The sequence below is a fragment of the Pteropus vampyrus genome, unplaced genomic scaffold, assembly GCF_000151845.1.
Source record: "Pteropus vampyrus isolate Shadow unplaced genomic scaffold, Pvam_2.0 Scaffold348, whole genome shotgun sequence".
In the NCBI taxonomy this organism is placed as follows: domain Eukaryota; kingdom Metazoa; phylum Chordata; class Mammalia; order Chiroptera; family Pteropodidae; genus Pteropus; species Pteropus vampyrus.
In genome coordinates, this window is record NW_011889129.1 from 616,812 (window position 1) to 636,393 (window position 19,582).

Here is a 19,582-nt window from a genome sequence, read left to right on the forward strand (position 1 = left end):
GGCCCTGCTTTACAATAACTTCTAGCATCTCTAATATTCTACTTACTACCCAAGCAAGGCACACATCGGTCCCTAGAGTCACTCGGACACAAGCTTCACATACAGGTGAGTGGCCACATCTGCACCACACGACCGGTGACTTGGCCAGTCGGGGCTCAGGAATTACTTGTTAAATGAATGACTCCTCTCTCATCAGAAGGGTCAGCCAATTGTTGATATGCTCTACTGATGACTGACCCAGGTTGTACACGGCTGCCCATTGGACTTCCAATTGGCTTTCAATTCCAACTTCCAATCTAAGTTCTTATTTATGAAATGGAGAGATAATTTTGTAGCCTCATTTTGAGGGCAATGCCCAGAGACTAGAAAAGACCTATTAAGATATTAGGTCCCTGAATAATCATATATAATATTCATACTTAGGATTAAGAAAAAGCAGAAAGGTACCTGAGCGTTTAGGAGAGACCTTTAATAAATCAAAGCTCCAAACTATAAATCCTGTCACTTCCCAGCTGGCTCTGAGCCACTTCCCAGCCCACAAAAATGAAAATATCTTAGCTATGGAAGAGCAGGGCAGACTGCAGCAACGCTCTTCTGAGACCCAAGGGGTTCAAGAGGTGGGTGGGATACACTGAGAAAACCTAACTTGTTCTGGTCCAAAGTCCTGGCTGACCACTTAGGCAACAGCTAATGAAGCCAAGCCCAAAGACGCCAAGAGGAGTGCCGTCCAGTGCGGAGCATTTGGGGTGGTGGGGCCCACTTACGGTTCAACCCGGTGAAGCTGAACATTCCAATTTGCTCGGTGATGTGGTTCCAGGTTCCAGGGGTCTTGAGGGCTTCTAACCGTGCCCTGAGTTCAGATCTCATGGCCAGAATCCGGTCAGCCATTGTCTTCACATTACCTATCCTGAGTGGACAGCAAGTATAAATACCAATCCAGAGAGAAGAGATGGTACGCAGGATTGTGGAGGTTTAAAAACTCTAATTTAATCTATAAACTGAAAATAGAATCACAACCTGCCTATTTTATGGTCTGTGGATGCCTGGATGGGTGGATAAGCAGACCAGAGAGACAGAGTTACCAGGCAGAAGGAAAGGACTATATTTACTGATGGAGTTCAGCGCTAGCGTTGGGTACCTTAACTGTAATACCACTTATGTTATAACACAGACTTCACCGAGGTGCTGATCTAGACAGAATAATATATTTCATCAGTTCTAGTTAAGTAGAGATGGCATATTTAGCTACTATGTAAAACTTACTCTGTTTCAAAACAAGATCAAATATATCTAAAGCAGTTAAGAATGAAGAGCCCCCAAACTGTCACACTAACTTGAAGTTGAATATTCTTTTCTTTTGGGAATTCCTTCCTGCTTCCCAGCTTGAAGGGGAAGAACGCTGGGTGGTGGGAAAGTGGGGGAAACCTCACTTTACCAAGTTCCCCTTGCTAAGTGCCTGGGGTGGCAGTAGGCACGTGTATTGTATTACACACATGTAAGTAGGCGGCAGCCTATTTTACAGAAATATCTGAGCCTCAAAAATGTTAAAGTAATTTTGTCCTGCCTCTGCCAACATAAGCAGAAGAGAGAGACAGATGTAATGAGTCGATTACTGTTCTGCTTTCCCACCCCTCACCCATCAGGCTGTGAGCTCCTTACCATTCCTTAAAGAGCTCGGGGTTAGAGAGCGTACTGGCCACGATTCGCGCTCCCTGAGCAGGGGGATTGGACCAAGTAATTCGCACGATCTTCTCCATCTGGGAAAGGACCCGCAGGATGCTATCAGCTTCTTTTGCAACCACGGTCAGATTCCCCACTCGCTCATCTAGAGAAAGGGACATGAATCAGCCCTGGCAGCCCTTGCGGGGACTGGAGGGGCTGTAACTCAGGAGAGCACTCACTGTAGAGCCCGAAGTTCTTGGAGAAGGACTGGGCACAGAAGAGCTCGAATCCTTCAGACACAAAATAGCGAACGGCCCAGGCGTCCTTCTCTAGGTCTCCAGATGCAAAGCCCTGATAGGCTGAGTCAAAGAAGGGGAACAGAAACCGGCGCTGCGAGGAAGGAAAGCGAGTCAGGGCAGGGAATCCATCTGCACCCGACCTCCAAATCAGGCTTCCTTCCCCAGCTGGTGCCTGGAAGGGATTTCTAACACTGTCCATTTCTCCTGCTTCTCTTCTTTCTGCCTCCAACCACTACTTTACATCAGCTAAATGCCAACCAACAAATCTAACGATTTCAGTAAACCTATTTTTTTTAAGTATATTGTCCTAGAGTGGCATGATGCCACTGCCAACAGGGCTTATTTACAAGGCATCGAGGTAGTTTCTGTCCTCTGTGGTGGATTCTTCCCCACAAATTCCTGATGTGATAAGCTTGGTCAAGTGTCAGTTTGGTATCCCTAGGGCCTCCTCACAACCTCAGGGCTATCCTACCGGGCACTCAAGATGAAGGAGACAGCATGGTCTCTGTTCTTTTCACTCTAGTCTCTTCGAAGAGCTCCCTGCACTTAACTTGCTTCTCCTACGGGGCTCCCTCTCTATGTGGACACCACTTCCCTGCCCCTGACTGTCCGAGCCAGAGGCCAGGGGTCATCCATCTGCCACTCCTACCTCTGCAGCTCATCCTTCACATCCAATCACACTCCAAGTCCTATCACTCCTGTCCCTGAGAGCTCTACAATCCTTTCACACCTGCCACGGCCACCTACTTCATTCAGGTCCCCATCATTCTTTACCTGGATTATACCAATAGCCTACTAACTGTTCTCACAGCCTGTCTAATCTTGACTCCCTCTGATCCATTCCCTGCTATGTAGTCAGGGCTACCTGATACAATGGACATCTGATTATTCACTCTGTAACATGAAAGATTTTCAGTGGCTCGATGCCAAAGCACAGGATCTCGCCCCCCTTTACCTCTCTAGCCTCATCGCTCACATTCTCCCAACTCCCTTGGAATCTAGGCCATGCCAGGAATTACTTTCACTTCCTTAAATGAGTCATGACCTCTTCTTGGGCTTTTCCCCTTTTAAGAAACATTCTTTCCCCACCAGCCCCCAGCTGTCCTCATCCTTCAAGTCTCAACATGGAAACCACTTCTTCCAGAAGGCTTCTTCTGCCTCCCAACACACAAACACACACACACACACACACACACACATTCTCTCTCTCTCTCTCTCTCTCTCTCTTTCTCCCTCCCTCCCTCCTCCCTCCCTCCTTCCTCCCTCTCTTCCCTCCCTTCCCCCTCCCTCACTCCTTCCTTCTCTCTCTTTCTCTTCCCTTCTTTCTTCCCCCACCCCCAAGTCTGGGCTATGTGCCTCCCTATATATAACCCCACCAACGCAGCTGTCTCACAGTACTTGGCTGTCTCTCTTAAACAGGCTGTACTGTCTTTAAGGAAGGGGACTGTCTCTGCTTTGTTCACTAGTGTATCCTCATGCTGCCTGCACATAATGGTTTCTCCATAAGTATTCTTTGTTAATGAAGAAAATATATACACTTTAAGCCAGAAATTCCAATCTAGAAAGTTATCCCAAAGAAATAATAAAAAGGAGATTTATTACATAATTGCTCATAAGAGCAAGAAATCTGAGGTCTTAAATGCCCATCGACTGACTTAGTCGACACCTAATGTGACATATCCACACATGGAAAACAATGCTATAAAACATTTAAGGACACGTAAAGGAGTTCGAATGAAAGAAAAAGTGTGTTATAAAATAGTATAGACAAAATGATCCCATCTTTGTAAAACAGATATATTTATATGTGTAACTACACTACAAAAAAAGCCTGATGTTCTATACAAAATATTAACAGTGGCTTTCTTTCGGTAACAGGATTTACAGTTACTATTTATTTTCTTCTTCAGGCTTTTCTCCATTTTCCAAATTATTCAGTAAGCAGTAATGCAGTAATTCTTCATTAAATATTAATATATGCAATTTTTTAAGAGATGCTCTGAACAGGCAATTACCTTCATGACGGAGGCAATCTCCTTCCACTGCTCCGGAGTTGGGTCGGTCCCGGTTGGATTGTGCGCACAGGCATGGAGGATGAAGATGGAAAACTCAGGAGCATTCTGAAGAGAATGAAGCTATATCAGCTCTGACACTAACAGGAATATGAGGGGACAGAGTCAGTGGCACACTGGTCAAGGGACAGCACATTCCCTCATTATGTGCCATTTCAGAAACCACCATCTGGACGGTGGTTTCTCAGACTCTCTCAACTGTCAACTGACCCAAAGACTTTTCCCAGATCCTCCTGACACCACAAGGCTCTGTTTACTTTTTCATCTCATCACCCACCTCCAGATCACTCAGGAAACCCTGAAGGTCAAGTCCTCTCTTTGCTGCATCCCAATAGCGATAGGACCGAATGTCTTTAAATCCAGCAGCAGAAAATACACCATTATGATTATCTGCAAGCAAAGGGGTAAAACATCAAACGCTTTTACAAACACAGGAGGTATAAATGAAAAGGACACAAGTCAGCTTCCAGCGCCCTGGAATGTCCACTGGGTGACATCAAGAAGAGGAGTTAGATTTAGAAGAATGAATGTAAGTAAGAACAAGTTCGACTTGTCTTATTACTAATGCTAAACTTATATCCTACTAGAGTGGGACTGCCTGCATTTACATTTTATAATGTAAATTTCAACATACATGAAAATACAAGTCCACCAAGAGTCTTGGGAAAAAGTATTATTAATGTGAATTTGAGCATCAGGTTACTCACGTCCTGCTATAATCTACTATTGCTCAAGCTATTCTTAAATGTCAGTTGATCCAGGGCTGGGTTACGTTTTCTGTGTCTGCAGTCAGAGTCATGAAGATAATTACTCCTGGCTTCTCTGTTTTTCCTCTTGATAGAGCTAAAGAACTCACCCCAGGTTGGTGAGGACACATAAACAGGTGTGTCCTTGTTGTTTGTTCCATTGTACCACTGCGCTAGGAACTCAGCTCCAATTCGAAGTGCACCTGTTCCCCCCAAAGACTGCACACCTCCTACCTGAAAGAGAAGAAGCAGGGTCATTGGTTGATAATGGTAAAGTCAGGCAATATTAGGGAAAATACGGTAATGACGAGCACTTACCTTGTGCCTGCTCTAGGCGAAGCCTTTTTAATGTTCTATTTCATGAAACCTCACAACGACATGAAGAAGATACTGGTATTTGTCCATGTTTACAAGTGAGGAAACAGGCTGAAGAGTGAAGCACCTTGCTCAGAGTTACCAGCTCCAAGATAACTGAGTAGAGCCAGTTCTTTAACCCAAGATGTCTGATAGTCTGACTTTTAGGGGAGCTTCCTTTCTGAACACAGAGGGAGAAGACATACCTAGGCCACATCAGAGTGCACTCTGGAAGGCACACCTACAATCCCTATGGCACCCGTCCCAAGATCACAACTGCCCTCCAGCAGAAGCCTGGAAAATAATGTTTCTAGTTTCCACTGACATCAATCTGTAATACTTGTTTGGCATTTCTACAATGCAGGCTTACTAAGCCTTAGAAATATGTTGTAACAAAACAAAGGTGACATGCGAATACTATTTTCCTCTCCTGAGCTTCCTCTCATCTTAAAATGACCTCACATGGACAATAATAAAAGCCATATGTTCTACCATTTACGAAATACCTTCACACACATTCTTATTTGATCCTCACACAATCCTGTAAAGTAAGTTCTAGATCCCCAATCTACATAAGGAAATTGATTCAAAGAAGTGGTTTACCAAAGGATACAGAGCTAGTGACTGGCAGAATGGGACATCAATCCAGGTCTTCATCCTCTGGAGCTAGTCACTATGCCCTGCTTATGTTGTTCTGCCTACATATCTTTGACTTTGCCCTTTCATAATTCCAATGAGGTTTTAGCACACGTCTTTCAGTAGAGAAATGTCATAAATTACACGTTGCTTACTATGGCTACAGGACTGAGGAGAAAGGAAAAGATCACCCGAGAAAGCCTATCTAAATAAAAGGAAGGGTACACACGAATAATAGTGGCAACTTCTGGGGAGAGGCCTAGGTTACATAGGAATAGTGCTCAGAGGGACTTTGTTCTTACCTGTGAGTTATCTTCTAAAAATAAGGAGAATGTATTCATGTATTATTTGTAAAATTTTTAAATAATTTAAAAAATATATTGAGGCATCTGGTATTTGCCGTAAAAACAACTCAGCTTTGGCAGGGGGTGTGGGGTATACAAGACTGACCAAATACAGATAACAGTTAAAGCTAGGTGAAAGATACATGGGGGTTGTTCATTTTACTGTTTTATCTACTGTTGTATATATTTGAAATTTTCTACAATAAAAAGGTTTAAAAAAAATCTTCCTAGATAAAGAAAAGCTTCCAAAATCTTTAAAAACAATAAATAACACTGATGCTAAAAGATGACAAAGGAAAAAATTAGGAAAAAAGGAGAGACCTAGCACTTTTATGGATATTGATATTAGCTTCCCAAATAAACACTAATAAACAGTATGAATCCAATGGTACGTTTACAAATACTCCCTTGATCAAGTGAAAGTCATTCCATGAATGTATGATTATTATGAAATATAAAATTTGTCACGCTGCTGGATAGGGAAAACCCAAACGATCATCGTAACAGATGAAAAAAGGCGGTATAGCCATTTCTGATATAAATACTAAGACAGGAAACAGAGCATACATTCTGAGAATAATTGAAAAAACAAATTCATTCAGCCATGATGAATAAGTAGCCAGCCTCATGATGAACAATGAATCATTAACAGAAATCCCCTTGAAGCCAGGAAGAAGGAAGGCAATGATATCAATTATCGCCACTATTAGTTCCACTGTCCTATTTATATTGAGATCTGCACATCGGTGAAAGAATACTGTACTCTGAAACATGAAACAGAAGCAAAGTCATTTCTCTGGGAATGAGGAACTGAGCACACCTGTACCTCGCAGAGGTCCTTGAACTGAGCACACCTGTACCTCGCAGAGGTCCTTTGAACTGAGCACACCTGTACTTCGCAGAGGTCAGTTGGTGCATGTCAGGTTTCGCACACTAACTTCCCCAATCTTCAGTGATCTCCACTAAGTCCTGGTCCCTTCCCATTACTTTAAAGGTTTTGCCTTCACATTGTGACCTACCTGGATGCTTTAACGCAAATCTCTATCAATGTGATGTAACCCAAATATGCATTTATTCTTCATGGCTTTGTCACCAGCTACACTGAATGTCAACTTTACTCCTTACTTCACATTTCAAACACCTATGCAATTCTGGATTGTTGATACTTCCTGTACAAATGAGCAAGGTTTCCCTTAACCAAGGTGTTAAGTTATCATGGATATGTGATAGGCACACGTGGATATCAGAGAAAACATTCCCAAGAATAATTTTTTATTTCCTATGCTCAACTTTTAACTCCACCCTTTCTTTCCACTCCAGAAAGCAGGTTCATTAATTAAAAGAAGTCAGACAGTAGATGAAATTGAAAATGTGTTGGGAAGAGAAAAACCCACTTCACTAGCATTAACTGATCCTTGATATTCATGATGTATATGACACGTGACATATAATTCTCAAGAAACTAGCGCTCCCTAAAAATATATTGAACACTGGAGGGCTTCAGTAAAACACAAATTGCTCTAAACCATATCAGCAATTAACAGAAACAAATTTTTGGTGAATCAATAATGTGGCAATTTGGTCATTTTGTGAACTGATTTTCGGCAAACTGCTCTAAAGCTCAAGAAAATTCTGTATTTGGGATGAAGGGAAATCATATTATCGAAGGAAATAAGTACAGTCTTCTCAAGGAGCCAAGTGGCTGGACCTGGGTGTCTAAACGGGGATCTCCAGAACAAGGGAAATCCAGTAAGACCTGGAGTGAGGCTCTGTCAGTAGAACACCTGTACTCCTGATTTAGCCACACTACCTGAAGAAATCCCTGCCAAACTCTAGAACATCTGTCTGGATCACATTTGCTGATGTGATGACTTCACTGTGTGGAGCAGGAGAGTCGAGTAGGAGCCGCTTACAGCCAAGGCCACGCTGCACTCATCTGGGTGCCCATAGCAATTCGCACACTATATATGTGGCATGTGGTACTAAATAAACATGGGCTCAGCTAGATGGAGAAAAAGGCAGTGACGAAAAGAGGAGGGCCACAGCCAAAGCCCCACGTCTCCCAGAAGCAATGGTCAAAGCGAGAAACTGGGATGTTATCACATGGCACACAAGCCCTCCTACCTACAGTGGCTCAGTAACTTCAGAAGTTAAAACATTACTGTGGAGGAGATAAAAACTGGACATCTTGTCTGGATCCTAAGGTCTAAAGATGGAAAAGCGGTAAGAGGCAGTGAAGAGTCTAGAAAATATGTCTCCTCCAAATGGTTGAAGGACTTGGTAATGTTAAATCTTGAGAAGACAACTCTAAAGGAAAACATGATTATTGTTTGTTTTCTGGTTCATTCATTCTTTTGCTCATGCTTCATCTCCTTCAAGTTTTGGCCCGAAGGTCATTTCTCGTCTACTATGACCACCCTTGCTAAAACTGTATCCATCCTCATTCCTACCTTCGGCATTCCTAAAATACTTTTCCCCACTCCATTTTTATAGCATTTATTATCTTTTCATATACTATATCATTTTCTTATTTATTATGTTTATATTCGGTTTCTCTCCACAAAACTGTAAGCCAGGGCAGAGGATTTCGGGTGTTTTGGTCACCACTGTGCTCAAGCCACCTGGAACAGCACCTACCCCTAGTGGCAAGCCCTCATCTGTTGACTGAATGAATGAGTGAATTCAACTATCTGAGAATCTCTGAGGTGCCAGGCTAGGAGCTAAATACTAAAGGTTTGCAAGACAAATAAGTAAGCCATCATCCCTGCCCCGGGGGAAGTTACGGTCTTGTGGGAGAGACAGACTTACAAAATTATACAACTAATTACACTTATAAAATTAGTAAGCACAGTAAGTACTGTTATTCCCAAGTTGTGAACAGAGTCCTACAATAACTCAGAGTACTCCAACAACTAGCTCTGCCTGAGAGAGCTAAGGATTCAGCATGGAGGTGACATTTGATCAGGCCTCGAAGGACTTAGAGGTGGCAACTGGGGAGTTTGAGCAGTGAGGGGGGCGTTCCCAGGAGAGGACCAGCTGAGGCAAAGGCTCAAAGGCTCTAAGTCCTGATGAGGCCTGCTAAGTCTAGAAAACAAGGTCTTAGAATGGCAGGACAGCAGGTGGGGTGTGCATAAGTAACTGGAAGAACAGGACGAAGTCTAGCTACAAATATGCTGCCTGCCCAGTTCAAAGTCTGGATTTTACCCTGTTGATAATGGAGGAGCTACTGTGTGTGTGAGGAGGGGAGCAGGTGACATGATTAGCTTTTTTTACTGGGGAAGATCATTCTAACTGTACCATGCAGAACGTACTAGAATGAGGAAGAGACTAGAGGCAAGAGGCTGTTACAGGAATCCAAATGAGATGATAGTGGGCTGAACTGAGACAGGAGCCTAAGGACAGTAAGGAAACCCAGGGAAAGAGGCAAAGTTCAGAACTCAGTATCGACTAGTACCTGGAGTGACCAAGATGCCAATAGAGTATCCTAAAGCATTCCAAAAAAGAGAAAGTCTTCAAATATTTACAGACTGCCATTTGTTCTATGATCAAAAACACAACACGAGATGAAGAAGACTAAGAGGGAGGGCTCCATTCCACAAGCAACAGCCCCAAGTCTTACAGCATTGGGCAGAGAGGGACAAGCATCTGCCCAACACAGTAAATAAGTATATAAGAAGGTACAATCTAAGAGGAAGAAGCTCCCCAACACAGAATGTCTGTTTTCATTTGTCAGCAACAGAATTCCAACTAACTTATCAACAGCATCTATGAAGATAACATTCAGTTGCCAAAGTTCCCTGCTTTGAAATATTATCAGGACTCTCCTCTTCTCCTGTGGAAACACCGGATTTTCAGAGCAACTCCCAATGCCATCCATAATCTCTAAACTCTGCCATTTCTACAGTATTCCTTTGGTTCCTTGAGGCAAGTAAGTCACAGTCTTTCACACCAATCCAGACACAACCCTAATTAAGTTAATTACGTGCCTAATCACTGGAGTTCTAAGATCTCTACTGGAGCCTCCCTGCCTCCTGATACATAAGAATGTGCCTGTGTGCAATTTTCATTTTACCCTGCCATTCTGTTTTATCAGGGTATCGGGGTAACAGCATGTGAGGAAAAATCAGGTGTCTCCAAGATGTGGTCCCTTTCATACATGAAGGCTACACTATGACACTGGCCCAGGGAAGCAATAAGGGCCACTGGTTTAAATTACGCAATACCTAACCGGACTATTGCAAAAATCTGAGCTCTTCCCTCTTTCTACCCATTCAACCAGGTTTATCTTCTTCAAACACCTGTATTGGGTAATGCCTCTGCTCAAACCTTCGAACACCTGTGTTGGGTAACTCCTTCGCTCAAACCTTCAGGTGTCTTCCTATGCCCTGGCTGCTTGATCTATCCAATGTGCTCCCAGCTTATCTCAGGTCTCTTTACAGCCTAGACCTGCTTACCTCCTACCTCTGCCCCTGGACTCCTGCTCCTCCAGACAAATCCCCCCATCCTTCTTCCTTCTTCTGTACTTTGTGGTTCTCAGCCCTGGCTGTACTTTGGAATCACCTGGCGGGATACTAAAAATATGCCCATGGAGGAAAGGGAATTGGGAGGGAAAGGTAATGACAGGCAGGGTAGGGTTGTACTCTTCCAAGATGCCGATTTAACTGGTCTGGTATGGAGTTCACCATAAGTATGTTTTTAAAACTCCCTAGGTGATACTAGTGTACACAACCTGAGTTGAGAGCCAGTGTCTTGGCCTCATTCCCCGAGGTTCAGCTGCACTCTCACCTCCAGCCCTCACAGCCTCCCTGTCCCCTGACTCCCTCCAACACTGAGAATCTCCACCATACCACTTCCTGCCATAGAGCCTCTCTGGCTGTGTCTGCTTCCAAACGTGTTCCTCGTCCACGCGTCTCTAGTTATACCCATAGACTACGTACCAGAAAGCACTTTAATAAGGTAATATCAAGGCTAGAAGAATGATGGGATATTAGAACTAGCAGGAACTTCAGAGTGCAACTAGACTAGTGGCTCTTGAACTTTTGGGGGCCACCGTCTCTTTTAGAAAATCTGATAAAAGCTAAGAAACTTCTCCCCATAAATATACATACACAGAATTCTGCATAAAATTTCAGGGAGTTCAGAGGCCCCTTAAATATGCAAGTGTTCCTTAAGGTACTATGAACCACAAGCTCATGTTTTTTAGACATGTAGAAGAGATACAGGAGCCAGAGGGGTAAACGACTTGCCTATGGTCAAAATAGTGGCAGAGCTGGGTCCAGACCCCGGTCCCTTGATCATTCCATTAAATTCCTTTGGCTTGGCATTTCCTCTGACTGCTTCAAACCCAGCAGCTGAAATATGATCATCTTCTGAGCGAAAACAATCGCAGAAGCCGTGCTTTATACAAAAGCCCATCATTGTTTGCACTATCAGATTCCTGAGGTCAGACTCCTTAAACCCTTATTCACTGACCGTTCAACCGTCTATAACACCTCGTATTTTTAAAGAACCTCTCTTTACCTTCACAGTTTCTAAAGAGAAAATACATCCTCGCCCAAAACTCACCCGCTTCTCCCGGAGAGCTGGGCTGTCATCCCCAAGGGCAAGGCGAGAAGCATGGGACCGGAACTCGGGTAGGCCCAGGATCGGCAGATACTCGTGGTTAAGGCTGCTGTCCGTAGCAATCTTCTGCTCCACCTTCCTCACTACAGGCAAAACCCAGGGCTGGCAGTCATCCGTGCGATAAGCTGGACCATGGGAAATAGTCATATAAGAATCATCTGAGGCTTTGTGCAAGTAAGAGTTTGGAACTGTGAGCGGGGAAAGTTCTACCACCATCTAATCAAAACAGACCTGTGAGGGAAACTAAAATTAAATTCGGTCATTTACTGACTACCTGCTTTGGCACAGGCACTGGGCAAGCAGGACAGACATGGTTTTTATCCCTCTGGAACTTACATTTCCTAAATATATGACCACCAAAAATTCGAATGCCATGAAAAAATTGGGACATCATAGAGCCTGACAGAGTGAGAGAGCACCTGCGAAAGCACTCTGCAAACTGAAACGACGTATCTTACAAATGCTATGTCAGTATTGCTAGTACACTGAGGTCTCCGTAGCCATTGGCTCAGCAATCTTCTATCTTTTGCATCTCCCCAAGGGACTTCCAGAAAAGAGCTAGGTGCTACTTCAGATGAATGTTGTCCCTTCAAACATAAACATGGAGAAAGAGGGAGGTGGAACGAGGCCTACCTCCTCCTCTCGTCCTATAAGAACAGAAATAGGACAGACGACAAGCAAACACTCTGTAACAGAAGAGTTCAACAGCTGGTTACACAATCACCCAACAACCCACTGGAAACACAACTCTTTCCTCTCTCTGTTTTCTGACATCATTCAGTGTTGACCATTTTAACACTTCCTTCCACTTCATCTGCTTCACACTTTTATTGATCTAAATTTATCTATTTCGTAACATTTAATCTTGCTTATAGCAAATTTCTAAGCATTTGTTCTACATTAAAAGTATTTTTAGTCCACTTTGAGTCAGCCTATCACTGATTTTCCCCTCTATACTACCCTATGATTATTTGGGGATTATAGCTTCAGAGAGCGGCTGCTCTGGCTTGCACCCAAGCCAATGATCTTTCTGAGTAGGATTCCTGTCAGGGGTCATTTGCCTCTCTGCTCGAATGTGTAGGTCTCCAACAACCCTATGCTTTAGCAAGTGATTTTGAAACTGACATTGTTAGAGTAATTCCGATTAGGTTTTATCTTATGGATTTCTGCCCAACATTGATCCCTAACTTTTTTTTAAGTCACTTTTTTCAGGGCGGTTGATATTGTTTGCTGAAAAATACATGTTGATTGGAAAATTTAGAAAAGCCCAGAAATAAATAATAATCATCATGATCAACATGTAATCCCAGCACTTAGAGATAAGGAATATGAAAATTTTGGTGTAAACTTTCTCAGATTTTTATTACGAGTATATTCTTTGATAAAATATACATCAGGTTGCACACAGAATTTTCAGCATGGTGTTTTCCACTTTTTAAATGAGTATCTTTCACTGCCATTAACTATTCTTCTGACAGGTGACATATTCACATGTCCCCATCCCATTCTTATTCTCCATCCACCTAGTTTCAAATCTTCTCACTCCATGGATAACTGTTTTCTTTTTGTAGCCTTCCAGAATTTCCATGTGCAGACACAAGCAAAAATAGCTTCTTATGTCCTTCTTTTTACAAAAGAGATAACATAAGGTAGCATACTATACACTGTTTTGTTCCTTGCTTTTTCCACTTGAAGATCTTTTTGTATCTGTGCACAGTGTCTTTGTTCTTTCTTACAGCTGCAAAACTGATGAATGTATCATAATTTGTTTTGCCAGTCTCTTGTTGATAAACTTGTGAGTTGTTTCCAATCTTTGGCTAATACAAAACTTCAGTGAACAACCATGTACACACATCATTTTACACGTGTGCGAATACATCTGTAAGATGCAGGGTTGAAAATGGAAGAGTGAGCTGAGGTGTACGTATACTTGTAGTTTTTGACAGATATCCAAATTGGCCTCCATCAGTATTTTATCAGTTTACATTCCTACCATCAATGTTTAAGAGTGTCTACTTCCCCACAGCCTCACCCACTGAGTGAATTTTTTGCCAATATGAGGGTGCAAGCAGTATCTCAGGGTAGTTTTAATTTGCATTTCTCTTATGAGGAATGCAGCTGGGCATTTTTCATATATATGAGCCATTTACAACACTATTTTAGTGGCTAGACAATACATTCTTTTCTACGTATAACTTATTAAATATTTGTGTTGCTTTTGATTACTTGCTATTACAAACATTGTGATGAATGTTTTTCTATCTTCACACACATTCGTGAGGAATAAAATAGATAATATTAATGGAGAAATTATAAAGAGATAGCCTCATGTGTGAATCTAACTTTCTTTGAAGGCCATTCCAAAGGGAGGTTTCCAGAAATCTTTGAGCAATGGCAATATATATGGACTATACTACACAGAGAAGATACTATTTAGATATGAGTTTGGATAGTCATAGAAAAACCAGTTCTATTATGCTTTATGTCTGTGTTTGGGGGTTTTATATATATAATTATGCTTGTGTGTGTGTGTGTGTGTGTGTGTGTATATATGTGTATATATATATACACATATATATATATGTGTGTGTGTGTATATATATATTTATGATAATGTCATTTTTAAATCATATGTTCTAAATAACTAAAATATGAAAGGTAAAGAAAAAGCCATAGTATTGCTGCACTTTCCAGTACTGTCCGTATACTCCATGCAACTCTAAGAAATATTGTAATATAACTGGTGGCAGGGAGGCAATGTGTTTATACGTGACAAAAGAAGAATTGGCCAATTTATACTTCCCCTTCCTTCTTCAGTGTCCGGTTTTCCCAGGTTCAGATCCTGATGTATACCCAATGCCTCTGATGTATTCCCAATGTCTTGCCTAACTGCCCTAATGAAGCAAAACTGCAGGTTCCTCTTGGGTAATTGGAGCAATGAGGTCAAGCACTGTTGACAACTGGCATTTCTATCACGGGATTCTCTCATGGGATTTTACTCCTGTTTGCTGGACCTATGAGTTTCTCATTCAGACTTTCATCCACTCACTCATTTAACAAGAACTTACTGAATGTACCATGAAGCCAGCACCAGCTAGAAGTAGCTACACGGAGATGGAAGAGATAAAATAAGAAACTGTCTGCCCTCCAGGAAACAGAGAGAATAGAGCCCTTCATTCTCCTGTGAGAGATCAGAGGAGATTTTACAGAGGATGAAGTATGAAAGGTTTAAAAGATAAACAAGGAAAGAAGGGCATCCCAGACAGAGGGAAGACCTGTGCAAGGTCCCAGAGCTTAGAGAGATGAGGTTTTTGAGGATCTGCATCTTCATGGTTGAGATAAGGATCCGCGGGGTAATAGCAAGGAGTAGCTCAGTGTCTTGGAGTCATTTCTAGAAGGAACTTCAGTTCACTGGGGAAATCACTGTCAGTATTTAAGCAAGAGAGTGACATGAACAGCTGTACATTTTAATAGGATCATCCAAGTGACATGATAGAAAATAAACTGGAGAGGAGGACAGAGGCAGGAGGCAGATAGTTAAGTCAAGACGTTACTGCAATAATCCCAAAGGAAAATAATGAGGTCTTGAATCAAGGCGGTGGCAACAGAGATAAAGAAACAGAGAGATATTCAAAACAAATTTATGAGGTAGAAAAGACAAAAGCTAATAACCAAATAAATACAAGTGAGATCCAGGAAAGGGTCACTGATGACTCTAAGGTCTCTCTAGTGACTGATGGTGGTAGCATTGACCAAGACATAGAACCTAAAGAGAAGAAAAAAGAAAAGATTGAGAGGAAGAGAGAAATGATGAGTTGTGTTTTAAACATGTTGAATTTGAGGTGGTTGTAGAATGGGTCCAGCAAACTGTAGCGAGTATAGGTCTGGCATTCAGGGAAGAAGTCCAGGATAGAGAGAAAAATTTCATAATTATAGACATTGATGGTAGCTGAAGCCATCATAACAACAAGGGTTTACTGAATACTTAGTACATACAAGGCACTGTGCTAAATGCTTTACTTTTTTTTTTTACTCTCAATTCTCATAACAACTCACCAAATAGACATCGTGATCCCTTCTTTAGGGATCTGGAAACTGAGGCCAGACAAGTTAAATAGTTTGCCCAAGATCACAAGGATTATAAGAACTAGTCTCTCATACTATTAAGCTCATGGATCCATGTGCTTTTTTTTAAGATCAAAAGGTGCCTGGGGAAAGCCCAAGCAAGCAGGCCCCAGAGGACTGTATGAGCAGCCTTTTCTCATGGGTTACTCTGGTGAGTCCAGCAATCTTGCTTTTCAGAAGAAAAGGAAAAACATAGAAAATTAAATGATAAAACCCTCACTCTCCTCATAAGATTTCTATTTCCTCAACTATCCCTACTCAAGAGCCCACACAGGTATGCCTCTAAGGCTCTTCTCCAACTAGGGGCCTGGGGAGAGGGCCAGGGGGTAATCAGAAACACCTGACACAGCACAGCTCTCTACAATTTTATTTGAAGGCGCCAGGACCCACATTAAAAATAACAAATATTAAGGTAAGTGCAATTTGTCTGGAACAAAAGAAAGCTAAGTTTACATGATAAACAAACTGAAGTCTAAGAGGAAATGTCTTGCTTCAGGCTGCATCAAGCTAGACCCACGTCTCCCCTGCACTTAAAGCTATTTGTCTGAAACTGAGAAGCATGAGAAGCACTAAAACAGTCAACTTAGAGAACATCATACTTAGTGGAAAATGTGATGCTCTGCTCTAACCATAAGGAAATTATGGAATTAGTCACAGAAAGAAGAAACTCTCTGGGGAAATGATCTGCAAGTAGCAAATAGCTAAGGAGATTATGGTTGCAGTGTATTCTAATCATGTCCAACATCACTGGAACTTGAGCTGGATAACCTCCATTGGGCTTTATCTTAATTTGGAGAAAAAAGAGTATCTTCCCCCAAATCAGTAATTAATTATGTTTTCTTCACAAAGAATATACTTTGGGATATGTATAAATAGAGAAGACAAGGCCTCTTATTCTACTCTAATTAGACCTGTGTCTGAGAACCTGCCATCCACAAAAAAGATGGGTCACAGTGACCATCAAAAATAACATTTATATAACATTTTCGTTTACATATCACATTTCATATATAAGTATTCATTTAATCCTCAGTCACACTGACGAGGTCAGTAACATTATTATCCTACACTACAGTCATCTAATGTGCTAGACGAATCTTAGAATTTTAGAGAGAGGGCATTCCGTCCTGGTTCCTCATTGAACAGGTTAAGCTTGTTGGATAACCTTCCTAAGGTCACGTTGCTGGACCTGTACCCAGGTCTCCTGGCTCTTCCCACTACAGTGCACTGGCTGCCTCTGGAGCACCTAAAGGTACCCAAAATTGACGAGGGGGCAGAAACCCATGAGCGTGAGAGACCTGGCCTGGAATCCCAGCTCTACCATAGATGGCCATATGACCTGGGGCAAACTGCTTCATAAATCTGGGCTTTAGCTTCCTTACCTGTAAAACAGTAATAGCAATATACGACCCTTCAGAGTTGTTGTAAACATTAAATGAGATTAAATGCATAAATCAGTTGCTCATAGTAAGGAGTCAGAGTTCCTGGAAACTATGACAAAGGCACTGTCACAGTTGAGGTGACCATCTGAGCTGCAGACTAAGCATCTGAGCTAATTACTTCTGGTCTGGGCTAGCAGGGCACTTTTACTCTGCATGAGCAAGGTATTTCTGAACCAATTTCAAAAATTATTTCATTCTGCAGTTCTTGAGTTGAAAATTTTTATTCAACGTCTTGTATAGGACCAACCCAAAGATACACCAAAACAACAATAATAGTAATAGATACTACCTACATAACTCCTACTTATGTGCCAAAAACTATTCTGAGCACTTTAAATGGATTTAATCCTCACGAAAACCCTGTAAGACAATTCAAAGGTAACTAAGCCAATGAAATCTGAAGTTTTAAAAAGATATATTTAGATCAATATCAATATGAGTTTCTCACTACATATCTGGCCCTAAAGAAATACTTGGTGGTTTTAGATTGAATTTAAATAAGAGCTAGAATAGTGCCCACTTCAATCCAATTCAAGGAAATCTTTCAATATTTCTCACTCTGCTGCCTGCTAAAAACATCACTTTCCCTCCATGGGTAAAACTAAGTAGTACTGACTTTTTAAAAAAAAATTCTTTACTATAGAAAGTTTCAAATATATACAAAAGTTGCAAGAATAATATAATGGATGCCCAGGTACTCATTTCCCAGCTTCAAAAAACTATCACTTTTTATGGCTTTTTTTCTCACCCCTCTCCCATACTCCTTGGTGAAGACTTTTTTTAATGGGTCCTATGTACAGATGCAGTCACTGTGGGAAGCCTGATTCTGAACCTCCTTCTCACCACCCGGCTGCTACCAAACAGTTCGACCTTCTATTTTCAAAATTTTTAGTCCTTTAAATCTGCTTGCTCCCTACCATATAATATCATTTTCTTCTCCCTGGCTGGTCTTTGTATGTGGTTGAGGAAAGGTCTGTGGGGTTTCAAACGTCCAAACGACAGTGTAGAAATAACAAATTCATCAGAGAAGATAAGCATTAAAGGAATTTCAGAGGCACTTCAGTCTAAATCTTTTTCTTGGCAAAAGCGGAAACTGAGGCCCATGCTCTGAGCTGTCCAAGGTCCGAGAAATACAAGCAAGAAATGAAGACAAGGAGGTGCAGAAAATGAGCTCCTAATGACCACACTCTTACACTCCTTTCCACCACCTCCACTCATTCCTGCCACATCTGTGAGGGCCAGAACATTCTTCCCCAGAAAAGCATTAACCTGTCAGAAGCACTTACCTCACTTAACTCCTTGAGGTCAAAAAAAAAGCCTGTCTTCCCCCAACAAGGCTTGGTAAAGTACCTGATTGATATCTGGTAGTCACTTAAATATTTACCACCTCAGACCAGAGCTCCCTAGGGCTGCGTTCTCCTTTATCGGTTTCCCATTAACCAGGACTCCAAACCTAGTCTATCAGGCTTCCTATCTTTTGCCCTCTCCTTACAATCTCCGGCCGCATCCTTTTTTTTTTTTAACAAAGTGAAAGGATGTAGTATTAAAGAACACAGACTAGGGAATTGGAAAAACTGAGTTTGTGTCCTGACTACTACCTGTTCTATGTGACCTCGGACACACCTTTCTCTTCCAGGGACTCATAAATCCATCTGTAAAATGGGCAGATTGAACTAAGCCTCGTGGATTTTGCCTCTTCCCGGGGCCCGCCTCTCTAGCCAGCGCCAAGCTGGGCCTCAGCCTCTCCCACTGTCCCCACTTGTCCCCACCGCCCAGGTTAGGTCCGCTCTGCATCCCAGGCTGCTCACACTTCTGGGCACTACTGCATCTTTACCTCCCACTCCTAGGTTGACCTTGCGGGGATCCGGATCCTCTCGGAAGTCGACAATGAGCTTGAAGACAAGGACTGGCTGGGCCTGCGGAACCTCGGTAAAGACTGACGGAGGCGCCATATCGAGAGAGCTCGAGTGAGCCGAGAACTTCCACCGCGGGCCTTAACCTGCTGGGTCTGGTCTAGCTGAGCCTGCTGGAGGAGACTCTCACCTTCACTTAGCCGGCGGAGGCGGGCCCGCGGCCTCCAATAGTGGAGCCGCGTCCGGAGCTTGGCAACGCGGTTAACCAATCGCGAGCTTCTGACGCACAAGAGCCTCAAGGGAGGAGATGCTGTTAGCCAATCCAAGAAGATAATCTTATCGGAGGCTGGTAATGATACAACCAATGCAATATACGCCGGCTGAGATGGGGGCGGGGGCTAGGGTTGATTGGCAGCGCGTGCTCCTA

At 42.4% G+C, this 19,582-nt stretch overlaps 1 protein-coding gene across 1 annotated transcript in view; it reads right to left on the reverse strand.

Annotated features, from left to right (window-relative positions):
• Positions 1-19,373, reverse strand: part of GOT1 (glutamic-oxaloacetic transaminase 1) — a 24,505-nt gene extending 5,132 nt beyond the window's left edge. Inside the window, exons 1-8 of the mRNA XM_011378819.2 lie at positions 19,137-19,373; positions 11,679-11,860; positions 4,890-5,013; positions 4,311-4,423; positions 3,977-4,081; positions 1,902-2,052; positions 1,660-1,825; positions 765-907 (exon numbers count right to left, since the gene is read on the reverse strand). Coding sequence (XP_011377121.1) covers positions 765-907; positions 1,660-1,825; positions 1,902-2,052; positions 3,977-4,081; positions 4,311-4,423; positions 4,890-5,013; positions 11,679-11,860; positions 19,137-19,254 — 1,102 coding nt within the window. The 5' untranslated portion in view covers positions 19,255-19,373. The remainder of the gene's footprint in view (positions 1-764; positions 908-1,659; positions 1,826-1,901; positions 2,053-3,976; positions 4,082-4,310; positions 4,424-4,889; positions 5,014-11,678; positions 11,861-19,136) is intronic.
• Between the last annotated feature and the right edge of the window lie 209 nt (positions 19,374-19,582).